Genomic DNA, 12,983 nt, shown 5'->3' on the forward strand with positions numbered 1-12,983 from the left:
CCAGTCGGCCTGCTTTCCCGGCTGCTCGGGATCTGCTGGAAGGGAACTAACGGCAGCTATGCTACCTTGGTCCGCACCGACTACAGGGGCCTGGCTAGCTGTAGAATTTTCCACGGTGCAGAGCCGAGTCTCCAATTCGCCCAGCCTGGCCTCCAAAGCTACGAATAAGCTACACTTATTACAAGTACCATTACTGCTAAAGGAGGCCGAGGAATAACTAAACATTTCACACCCAGAGCAGAAAAGTGCGGGAGAGACAGGAGAAGCCGCCATGCTAAATCGGCTAAGAGCTAGTAGCTGCACTAAGCTAGCGGATTCCTAAAAACACACAAAGTGAATAATGTGTAAATAATTTAGAGGTGATTCAGCAGAGGGAGTGCTTTAGTTAAGGCACGTGAAGATTACACTGTGAAACAAATCATTATCTAGTTAACTTGATCAATCTAACTGCGCAGATTAAACAGCTAACAGATACACCAAAACACCGCTGTGCTTCGGAACAGGAAGTGATACAATACCGCAGTGAGAGCCAACCACCAGTAGAGGCAAGCAAGAGTCAAAGTGTATTACTCAGTATATATATATATATATATATATATATATATATATATATATATATATATATATATATATATATATATATATATATATATATATAAATATAAACACAATGCTAAAATACCCTCAGCCGTATGAGGATTGTCTTCATAATAATTACTTAATTGGTATCCCAGTGCAAAGTGTGTGTGTGTATATATATATATCTATGCCCTTTACTGTGTTATCTGTGTATCTCTAATATATTCGCCTCTGTATATTGGTGTTGTAGGATAAACTCAATGACATTTTAATGGCATCCAAAGGAGATCATGCGTGTGCACATGCATGAGCTTCTGAAAAATGTGGAAGTTACCATCGACTGCAGGATGTGTGCACACAGGTTGTGAAAACAGCGTTTTCCATTTTCGAAGTGTTTTTCAGTAGCTTTTACATAACATATGATAGACATGTTAGATTTACACGGAAATTAATCTGTTTTGTAGCGGATTCTGCCATGCTGCATTAGCAGCCAGAGAGAGACCAGACGTCACGGTGCCTCTCTACTGTGACTGGGTGTCACTCCCCCCCCCAAAAAAAAGACAGATTTGCAAGATTGTTAGTTTCTCAATCCTGTAATCTGGGTCAGGAAGAAGTTCAGGATGGTCCCGTCTATACTTCTTCTGCTTGGATAGGACATCTTCGGATTATGGCACAATTGTAGAAATGATGATTGTGATATTTATTGCAGCGTCCCTAACAACTAAATTTGTGGCACGTCCCTGGCAAGGCTGCCTTTGACGGTTCCTGACTTGCCCTGACTGCTGAAGCACTGCCAAAGATAAATGGGAGCTGTAGCGTACAAGCAGCCCCTGACAATGCTCGTTACCGTATTCTTCCCTTGTTCCATTCCGGGGGTGTATGCAGTCAAGGCATTGATTAGGGCATTCCTCTGGTGCCTGGTTCACTTGTCCTCGCCATCAAGTCTGTCATTAGTACTCTTGAGTTGCAAGTTGAACATTTCCATTGTTAGTCATAAGCAATTATATATACTTTCCTGTTCAGATACTGTATAATTTGAGCGGCATGGTCATAACTGGTATTCAACTCAACTCCTTATTGGACAGGCCCTATATTTTTAACAAGCTGTTTATTTGCTTGCAGAATTTTTCTCAGGTTAGTTATCAGCGAGGTATACCACACAGGTGAAAGCAGATCAGACAAAAATGATTAATCCTCTGTACCCAACGCTATTTGTGTAAAGGGCCTTTCACACCGCATGCTTTGGAAGTGTCAGAGGCATCACAAATCAGTCTAAAAAGCATTATTTTCAATGAAACACGTAGCTTTTTACAGGCATTAGAAGTGTCGCGTCAAAAGCTGAGCTAAACAGATGCTTCTACCAGGAGTGTGCGCATTCCTGCTTGTCAACAGAATGACGTTCAAAGTTCAACCCAATCCAGCTTTTGGCACTTTGAACTGTGACAAAGCTTCGTACTGTCCAATAGAAACGTGTTGGGTCCAAACATGGAAGACTCGTGGCAGAAACCACTGATCTCTACAAAACAGAAACGTGTCACAGGACTGCTCATTTATACAGAACATTTTTCTGAAGAAAAATCCTTGCAAATGTTTTTTAACCCGAAAATTAATTTGATTGTGAAATCAAATTGCTATATTAAAGCTTTTTCTTGGTTCATTGACACATATACAACATGGCGATCATTCAGCTTTCCTCTGGAAAAAAAATCAGAGTGAAAATCTCCACCCCCCTGCTGCAGGCGTCGCGTCAGAGTGTAGGGAGGTGTTGACACAACGTGACTGACGACACATTGGGAGTTGTTGCCTGACGCGTATAAAGCATGCAGTGTGAAAGGCCCTTTAGTTACTAGTTTCCATAAATACAGCATGTTTATAATACACTGTGTAAAAAAAAAAAAAAAAAAAAAAGGCAAAACTTTATTGAAGTGAAGAGGATCTAACAAACAGAAAGCACATTAACTCACTTGACTTTAGTGGAAGCCCCATTAATTCCAGGCACTGCTTGTAATTGGCTCAAGCACACATTTCTGGTTTAGCTGGCCAACCTTCGGATAATCGTGTCAGCAGCATCCACATTGTTCTCTCTCCTGGTATGTCTGGGAACCGACACTTTCAGAGATGGTCCAAGGATGTAGTGCGTCAACTTTGTCATTCAGCTGTTCGATACTGTGAATGATGTCATTCTGCTTCTCCTGGAACACAAAATGTATATAGATCCACATGTTACAACCTTAATACAGAAGTTCCCACTTTTTTATTAAATCCTATGCTTCACAAATGATTAAGCCAATGCTGTTGACCTTTCATCATGAGCACGGACAAATCTGTGAATGAACTGAGTGATGAAAGTGAGCTATGGAAAAAAAAACTTGAAAGATCTTGACAAGGCCCTGGCGGGGTCTGGTGGTTGTCCCCCAGAAAAATGTGAAATCTCAAATGCATTCTGGTGCTTACTCAGGTCTATTCCAAAAGAATCTCAAAAAATAAATTTTTTTGTTGGCACAGGTCAGTTTTTCCACCCCAGATAAGATGGTAAACCTCAGTAGTACAGCATAGAAGTCCTTATGTTTCAAGTGTATGGTACCATAGACAGTATGCACACACTATGCAAATGAAACATTATGCAAGGGACACAGAATTTTTTATATAAGAAATTCTGAAACTTTATATCAGCAATAAATAAATGTTTATTGAGTAACAGGGCCTGTAAATTATTTCTTTAAATAAGGAAAGTTAGCATATACAACTTCATTACTGACAGATTTTACTCTATTTTCAAATTATATCCCAAATAGAACAGAGTATTTCTTGCCAGAAATGTTTGAATATTTTGCTTGCTGAACATGAATTTTAGAATCTACTGGCACAAGACACTATACAATCTTATTTAACCATTATAGTACAAACCTCGGGATAATCGGGCTGATGTGAATCAGCTGCAGGCACACACTCAACCCACTGATCAGATGGAGGATTCACTGATTCAACAACTCTTATGGCAGCCGGCATGGTTGCTGTCGGGGGGGAAACAAGCAATAATCCAAAAATATTATCACAAGCTTATCTTCATAAAGTCTCTTTCTGGGCACTGACATTACTTAAATTTCAAATGCGTCAACACCTAATAAAAGAGAGTATATATTTTAGTCATGTTTTAGTCAAAATATTAATTAGGTCTGTGCCTCTCTGTAGCTAACATTAGCTCTGTGCTAGTCAAAAATGTGTTGGTTTGGTTCCCATTAATCCATGGCTGGCATAATCAAGCTTCAAGTAAGTTTTGTTATTTCTGGCTAAAACAAATTTGTGCTCACATCAGGTTCTGTTACCTTCTTTTGATATTCACAGCGTCGATATCACGGCACAAAGGCCCAGCCATTTGAAGCTAGCTGCTACCTCATGGGTAGCTATGTGGTGGTTCTTTGTGAGGAATCCCAGTCTACGAGCGTCCAGCGTTAGTCTCCTCTTCTGCTCTCAGTGGTCTCTTAATCACAGTATAGAGACTGAACAAGCAAATTAACTTGTGGAACACAAACTTCTATTTGCTAAAACAGAACGGAGTTGAGTGCTCTGTTTCTGTGTAGGCTCTCAGTTGTCCAGGTGGTTTCCATAGTAGAGAAGCTTGAATCTTCGACTGGACTAGGTTGCTTGACGTGAGGACGTTTCGCTTCAAATCGCAGAAGCTTCCTCAGCTAAAATTCTTGCTCTGGTGGTCTGACTTCTGTCTTGACTCTTGTAGAGAAGAATAATCAAGAAGTCACAAAAGCTGGAGTTTTAAACCTAACCAGACCCCTCCTACCGAGAGGCAGACTGCTATAGGCTAGTGACTAAACAATAGCTCTAATTAGCACCTATTGTGCTCTAGTTAGCACCCTCCTAATGACAGGGCAGCTGTCCCTCTCCTGAAGGCTCCCTTGACGTCTCTGCTAATGACGTGAATGACTCATTACCATGAACAAAAGACTGAAACTGCTTTGACCTGAGTACCCCATTGTAAACAGGGGATAAAGCGTATCTCAGACCCCCTCCCCGGTTAAGGCTGGGTTTCAAACGTTTCACAAAGAATGCCTCCTTGACCCCTCTCTCAAACCATTTCTTCTCTCTGGCTAATATTTTAACTTCCTTGTCCTCAAACGTGTGGTTAGTGTCTTTAAGGTGGAGATGAACTGCAGACTGAGGTCCACTGGCGCCCTCTCTGCGGTGCTGGTATAGCCTTTTGTGTAAAGGTTGCTTAGTCTCACCTATGTAGTGTTCGTTACAGTTTTCCTGACATCTGATAGAATACACTACATTGCTCTGTTTGTAAGTAGGGATCCTGTCGTTAGGGTGAGCTAATTTCTGTCTCAAGGTGTTAACCGGTTTAAAGTAAACTGGGATTTTGTGCTGTCTGAAGATCCTCTGTAGTTTTTCCCCTACTCCTGCTAAATAAGGGAGAGACACTCCTCTTCTTCTTGTCTCCGTCTCCTGTCTATCTGGTCTCTTTGTTCTCTGGGACGGGAAGGGCTAAAGAACAACAACTTGTAAGGAAAGCCCTCACAGTATGTGGGTACCCACGATGGTCCCTGGACAAAGTGCAGAAGTCCCAGAAAACAAAGAGACCAGATAGACACCCTAAGGACAGGATCCCTACTTACAAACAGAGCAATGTAGTGTATTATATCAGATGTCAGGAAAACTGTAATGAACACTACATGGGTGAGACTAAGCAACCTTTAAACAAGAGGCTATACCAGCACCGCAGAGAGGGTGCCAGTGGACCTCAGTCTGTAGTTCATCTCCACCTGAAAGACACTAACCACACGTTTGGGGACAAGGAAGTTAAAATCTTAGCCAGAGAGAAGAAATGGTTTGAGAGAGGTGTCAAGGAAGCATTCTGTGTAAAACAGTTGAAACCCAGCCTTAACCGGGGGGCGGGTCTCAGACATGCTTTGTCCCCTGTTTACAATGGGGTACTCAGGTCTAAGCAGTTTCAGTCTTTTGTTCATGGTAATGAGTCATTCACGTCATCAGGAGAGTCGTCAAGGGAGGCTTCCATCCCATCATTAGGAGAGTGCTAACTAGAGCACAATAGGTGCTAATTAGAGCTATTGTTTAGTCACTAGCCTATAGCAGTCGGCCTCTCGGTAGGAGGGGTCTGGTTAGGTTAAAAACTCCAGCTTTTGTTGGCTTCTGGTTTATTCTTCTCTACAAGAGTCAAGACAGAAGTCAGACTACCAGAGCAAGAATTTTAGCTGAGGAAGCTTCTGTGATTTGAAGCGAAACGTCCTCACGTCAAGCAACCCAGTCCAGTCGAAGATTCAAGCTTCTCTACTATGGAAACCACCTGGACAACTGAGAGCCTTCACAGAAACATTTCAAACAATACTTCACTCCCGCTCTGGGGGCGTGAAGTAAATATATTAATTCACATTGTCACCACCAGGGAACGTTCATGACATGCAATTGTATGTAGATATCTATAAAATCTCTTTTCATTATACAGTTGTATGCAAAGGTTTGGGCACCCCTGATAATTTTCGTGATTTTCCTTTATAAATCATTAGTTGTCTGGATCAGAAATTTTAGTTAAATATATCATAAAGCAGACAAACACAGTGATATTTAAGAAGTGAAATGAAGTTTATAGGATTTACAGAAAGTGTATTTTGTCTGTTGTCACCTCAACAGACAAAATACATCAATATTTAGTAGAAGCTCCTTTTGCAGAAACAACAGCCTCTAAACACTTCCTATAGCTTCCAACGAGAGTCTGGATTCTGGTTGAAGGTATGTTGGACCATTCTTCTTTACAAAACATCTCAGGTTTATTGGTTTCTGAGCATGGACAGCCCGCTTAAAATCACACCACAGATTTTCAATAATATTCAGGTCTGGGGACTGAGATGGCCATTCCAGAACATTGTACTTGTTCCTCTGCATGAATGCCTTAGTAGAGTTTGAGCAGTGTTTAGGGTCATTGTCTTGTTGAAAGATCCAGCCCCGGTGCAACTTCAACTTTGTCTCTGATTCATGAACAGTGTTCTCAAGAATCTGTTGATATTGACTGGAATCCATGTGACCCTTAACTTTAACAATAATTCCCAGTACCTGCACTGGCCACACAGCCCCACAGCATGATGGAACCACCTCCAAATTTTACTGCAGGTAGCAAGCGTTTTTCTTGAAATGCTGTGTTCTTTTTCAGCAATGCATACTGCCCCTTGCTATGTCCAAATAACTCAGTTTCAGTTTCATCACTCCACAGCACCTTGTTCCAAAATGTTCTTTAGCATACCTCAAGTGACTCGGTTTGTGGCGAGCGCCAATAGGAAAATCATTAAAAATTATCAGGGGTGCCCACACTTTTGCATACAACTGTAAATGACAGGAGACCACCTCAAAGAAATGATATAGATTCATAACAAAAACAATTTTTTTTTTTTTTTTGGAGATGAACTCATTTATATTTATCTATAAATATTAAAAAGGTATTTCATATATTTATCACAGCACTTTTGTATGGTACTCTACAGCAAACCATAAATTCTTCAGTGGGGCTTTCTACTTAAGTACACAGTTATGGGACTTTGAGGATGTTTGACCTGGAAGTCCAACAATTGAAGTGGAAAAGGCACATTTAAAAAATGATTTTACACAGCATGACACCTTTGATTTTAACTGTCAGACAATCCAAACTTTATGAAATTTTCTATACCCAGTGACTCCAATTAAGGGTCAAGGGGGGAGGGCTGGAGCCTATCCCAGCAGTCATAAGGCGTGAGGTGAGGTTCACCCTGGACAGGATGCCAGTCTGTTGCAGGGCCCTTATGAACCAATGAGCCACAATACAAAAAAAATGTATTTCTTTCAACAGGGGCGACGGACTGGGGGGCCCAGAGCATTGGGGGGGGGGGGGGCAAAGTGGCCTCAAGCAAAGTGGCCTCTGTCTAATTCTGCTCTAACAATAATATTGAAAGATCTCTGAGGGCCCTTCCCACCGCTGCACAGTTGTACAATGGTTTAGTCCAGGCACACAGGTGACACCCCCCCCCCCCCCCCCCCCCACACACACACACACACACACATTCCAAACGGGATCTGACAGAAAGAGGAGGTGTTTAGTAGTGCTGAAACAACTAATCAATTTAATAGATTATTAAAATAGTTGTCAACTAATTTAGTCATCAATTAGTTGTTAAATAACTTTGTTTTACCACAAATGTTTCGTTTCTTCCATATAAATCAACCGTTTCTGCAGCGCGGCTTTGCTTTGAACCTTGAACCAATCGAAGCAGTGATTCGCAGATTGAAGCACTGCTTCGATCTGCGAATCACTGCAATCTGGTGCTTTGTTGATTCAGTATTTTATTTCGCTTAATCTTAATTTTTCCCACTAAAACCCAAAAGAGCATATGTCTGTGAGCAATGTTTACCTTTTTATGTTAATCTGACCTGTTATGGTGTTCTGAAACAGTTGATAGATGTATTTTATAACTTAAAAACGGGACCGATGCTAACGTGTTAGCATGTCTATGGCGTTTTCAATGTTGAAGTTAGCATTAAGCTGTTGCAGCTGTCAGCACATTTTTTTCTGTATAATAATTCATGGCTCAGTGTTTGTTGTCGTAAAAGAGTCAAATGTATTACAAATTGTAATATTTTATTCATTTATTTGTATTTATATATCAATAATAATAATAATAATAATAGGGCAGCATGGTGGCTTAGTGATTAGCACTGTTGCCTCACAGCGAGAAGGTCGTGGGTTCAATTCCTGTGGCCTTTCTGTGTGAGTTTGCATGTTCTCCCTGTGTTTGCGTGGGTTTCCTCCGGGTGTTCCAGTTTCCTCCCACATCCAAAGTCATGCCGGTTAGGTGGATTGGAATCTTTAAAATGGTCCGTAGGTGTGTGTGTGGGTGTGTCTGTGTTCATTTGTCTATTTGTGGCCCTGCGACAGACTGGCGTCCTGTCCTGGGTGTACCCCGCCTCACGCTCTATGACTGCTGTGATAGGCTCCAGCCCCCTGCGACCCTTAATTGGACTAAGCGGTAGAAGATGAATGATAATAATAATAATAGAAACAATAATAGAAATAATAACTAATAATGCCACAATACAGTTTTAGAGAAACGGACAAAAAGAATCTGATAAAACAAATCAGAAAATTTAAACCAACTAACAATGAACATAAATAAATAAAGAAATAACTGTTTCCTGTGAACACCTAATGACTCTTAAACCTCCACTTCATCCCTGTTTTATTAAGTTTAATGACAATTTGTTTCAGTCAAGCCACATCTAAGCTGTGTTTTTACACAAGAAAAAAATAAAATGCAGTAAACTGCACATTTGTGTCTTTTGAAAACAAAACGATTAATCGAAAAAATAATTGAGTGATGAACTGATTAGTCAAAGTCCGGATTTCAAAAAAGAAGAGAACAAAGGACAGGGAAAGAAAACTAAATGAGGGAAAGCAGCTGCTAACTAAATTATTTGAAAAGAGAGGTGAGCTTGAAAGCTAGCTGTATTGAGTTTGGGGGTCTGGGGGACCAAATTGCACCATTTTCTAGAAAAATGGTGCAATTTGGTGCATTCCTGTGCCTTTAATAGACGGGAATGCTCCAAATTGCACCATTTTTTTAGAAAATGGTGCAATTTAGTCCCCCAGACCCCCCAGCTCAATATTGGTCCCCCAACTTTAAAAAGGGTTCTGACTCCCAGGTGTGATCTAAGGTATACATGATTTAGACCTGGTTTGACTACGCATTAGAAATTTGGTGTCTGCGTTAATAAAAAAGAACATAACAGTGGGGGGGTGTCTTCAATATGGCTAGTACTTAGGGTCCAGAATTTGGTGCTACAAATAGAGTCGGAGCAGGATCTGTTTCTCTCAGAGTTTCTTCACATGGCCTGTACAGTACAGTCTGCTTTAAACCAGATTACTGCCCCTTTGAGTCTTTTCTTACCCAGGAAGGCTCCCTGAAAGCTTTACCAAACATAAATAGTGATTCTTATCTATAAATGTGCCTGTGCAGACACTGTGTGATATAAACCTTGTAGGCTTCAATCCCAGTCTGTGCCAACTGTTTTTAATGCTTTTTTTTAATGCCACACTGAGACTGGAGAACAATTTTGATGATAATCAGTGTCAGCTTAGAGCAGTGAAGGAGGCCAATCACAGAGCAGATAAATTACTAACACCTCCAGATGTGCTCATTGTGATGGATAAAAATAATTAATCTCTTCTCACATTTACAGTGAAGGTCACAGAATGTCTCCATGGGCTGTGTCAGGCTTTTAATGATGACTTCTGAAATATTTGTTTTTAAGTGATTGTTGGTTATACTATAAAAAATTCAACAAATGAATATCGGCCTTTTAGTGACATTAACAGGGCATGACAGAATGTTGTGTGTCACCTGAGTGGTGATGCTGACAGAACAGTGAATGCGGTGTTTAAATTTGTCTTACAGCCATTGTACACATTGCTCTTTGTAGTTTAGAGGAAGGAGTGATCAGCGCGAAGGCTAATGCTCTCATTCAGCAGGGGATCAAGTCATGAGGTCCCTCTGTTACCTACACATTCCCTCCGAGCACACGTCAGCCTCGGGCTAAATGACAAACATTAGCAGTGAAAACACTTTAGAACTTGCACAAACATTTCTTTTTCGGAGATTATCCCAATATTTACATATATTTCTTAAAGCATGTTATCCTTTATGTGAACTTGAAATGCAATAACAAGCAAAATGTCATACTTTGGAACATGGCAACAGTGTATCCTACAGAATTCAATCTGATGGCAGCACGCTGTGTGGATGCAATTTTAGAAATCAACAAGGAATTCAAAAAGGAAAAAGTTGCAACTTAGAAGTGAATCTACAGAAATGATGTCACAATAAAATACAAACCCAGAAATCTTCCCAAAGCAACAGGTTTCTTTTCATAATTACCTTCTGTCTCTCGTACTCGAACAAGTCAAATTCACAGGTTTTTGTTTTTTTCTGGAAAGTCACAGTGTGCAGTAAGATGCACAGTGCACGATGTGGGATCACTAAAAGTGCGAACGCCTCCACTCACCTGTGCTGGCCGTGTACTGCAGGCTGCCGCGCTTCCTGAAGGGGGAGAGGGGTTTGTTTTTGGCTGCAGCCCCAGTCGCTGACCCAGAGGGCAGGTTGGAAGACATGTTCCCAGGTCGTGCTGGATCAGCTTGGTGCAGAAAGAGAAAGAAAGCTGAGTGAGTCAGTGCTGCAGAGGACGGGCGGTTTGAAAGCTACAGGGTGAGAAAGGAGGAGGAGGAGGAGGAGACATAGAGGACAGAAAGGAGAGGAGAAGGAGGAGATGTAGCCGAGATGCTGGAAGACTGAAAGATTTGAATGCAGTAGATCAGTGTGTGCATGTGAGCTACATGTCTGTGAGCAGGGTTTTACAGATTGACGGGACCCGTGAAGAGCTGCAGAGCATCTCTCTGCAGAGAAACAGGCTCCGCCCCTCAACAGACCCCTGTGTCCGAGCTGCAGCATTGATACAGCGTATGGAAGTGATGGAACCATTCACCCCACCACCAACACCACTACGCAAACACATGCACACACACACAGCAGTGTGCAGCTAGAGCTCACACTGTTGCCATGACAACCACAAATCTATGTGAGAGCCAAGCAAGAGTATGAGAAGTTCTGGTTTAAATAAGAATAAAGATAGTAGTACTACAACTACTATCAATCCTGATATTACTGAGGATAATATGTTCACTGTATGTGTGTGTGCAGTAAAACCCAATGCAATGAGAACAAAAGGCCATTTATTAAATACAAAGAAAATATTTGCAGCATCAAATGAAAACATTAACGTGATTACAGACAAAAACATTTTGATTGTCTTTGATTCGGCCACACAGGCAAAACTGATTAAAGTTACCGTAGCTGGATCCAGAAGGGCGGCTAAGGTGGCAGTTTGTGTTGCGAGCCGCGGGCATACACATGCTTTTGTGCAGCTTTTGTTTATCCAGTTATTACTTGCTTCATCCGCCCTGTAAATGTGCAACTGACATGGTTTTAGTCCATGGGCCAAGCAGGTTTTCGGTACCACTTAAGGGGATGAAACGACACTTAGAATCCAGCCTCAGTGTATCATGGTCTACACAAAAATGTATGATAGTCATCCCAGGGTGGTAGCTGTAGCCAGCTAGGGTCAATAAAGAATTACACAGAGGTCAAAGTTTAAAAATGCTCCAGTCATGTTGAAAATTATATCACATTGCTTGTCTGATCATAATGATTCCAAAAAGTATAGTTTGGACTGTCTATGAGGGAATGTTCTGGAGTTATGGGGTAAAAACAGCAAAAAATGGTGACAAAGTTCAAGTTCAGTTTGTACAGGGGTCAAAATTTAAAGTTGCTCCAATTTCAGTAAAAAATTATGCAAATTATTATTTGGGTTAATAGGGTTTTAATAAGGAATAGTTTGCACCATCTGTCATGCTTAGTTTTCATGTTACAGGGTAACATATGTCACATATCATAGAATCCAACGGACGTCGACCTCATTTGACCTTTACTTTGGAGACCAAACATTCAACACAGTCAAAACTATTCCATTTATTCATCTTTTATTTCAACCAATAATTTGCAGAATTTTTTACTGAAATTGGCACAACTTTAACTTTTGGCCCCTGTACAAACTGAAACTGATCTTTGTCACCATTTTTGACATTTTTACCCCATAACTCCAGAACATTCTGTCATAGATAATCCAAACTATACCTTTTTGGAATCATTATGATAAGACAAATGATGTGGTATAGTTTTAAATGGTAAATGGACTGCATTTATATAGCACTTTTCCATCTGCATCAGACGCTCAAAGCGCTTTACAATTATGCCTCATATTCACCCCGATGTCAGGGTGCTGCCACACAAGGCGCTCACTACACACTGGGCGCAATAGGGGATTAAAGGCCTTGCCCAAGGGCCCTTAGTGATTTTCCAGTCAGGCAGGGATTTGAACCCATGATCTTCTCGACTATAGCCCAACACCTTAACCACTAGACCATCACCATAGTTTTCAACAAGATTGAAGCATTTTTAAAGTTTGACCTCTGTGTAATTCTTCATTGACCCCTACCTGGCTACAGCTACCACCCTGGGATGACTATCATACATTTTTGTGTAGGCCATAATACACTGAGGCTGGATTCTAAGTGTAGTTTCTTCCCTTTAAGTGGTACCGATTAGGTCAAAATTGATGACTGGCTCATTGACTATTTGTTATGTAACAAGATTGTATATAATGTACTAAGTCTATGTCCCAAATAATATACTCAAAAACACTATAAATGGACAAATGGACAATTTGATGATTATATAAAATTTAAAATTTCCTGCACAAATTCCACCTTCTGAGTTCCTGTTGAAGCAGCGATGGAG

At 40.9% G+C, this 12,983-nt stretch overlaps 1 protein-coding gene across 1 annotated transcript in view; it reads right to left on the minus strand.

The window, feature by feature from the left end:
• ampd2b (adenosine monophosphate deaminase 2b) overlaps positions 1 to 11,064 on the minus strand; it is a 118,193-nt gene extending 107,129 nt beyond the window's left edge. Inside the window, exon 1 of the mRNA XM_034172235.1 lies at positions 10,636 to 11,064. Coding sequence (XP_034028126.1) covers positions 10,636 to 10,741 — 106 coding nt within the window. The 5' untranslated portion in view covers positions 10,742 to 11,064. The remainder of the gene's footprint in view (positions 1 to 10,635) is intronic.
• Positions 11,065 to 12,983: the final 1,919 nt, after the last annotated feature.

This window comes from Thalassophryne amazonica, chromosome 6, assembly GCF_902500255.1.
Source record: "Thalassophryne amazonica chromosome 6, fThaAma1.1, whole genome shotgun sequence".
In the NCBI taxonomy this organism is placed as follows: domain Eukaryota; kingdom Metazoa; phylum Chordata; class Actinopteri; order Batrachoidiformes; family Batrachoididae; genus Thalassophryne; species Thalassophryne amazonica.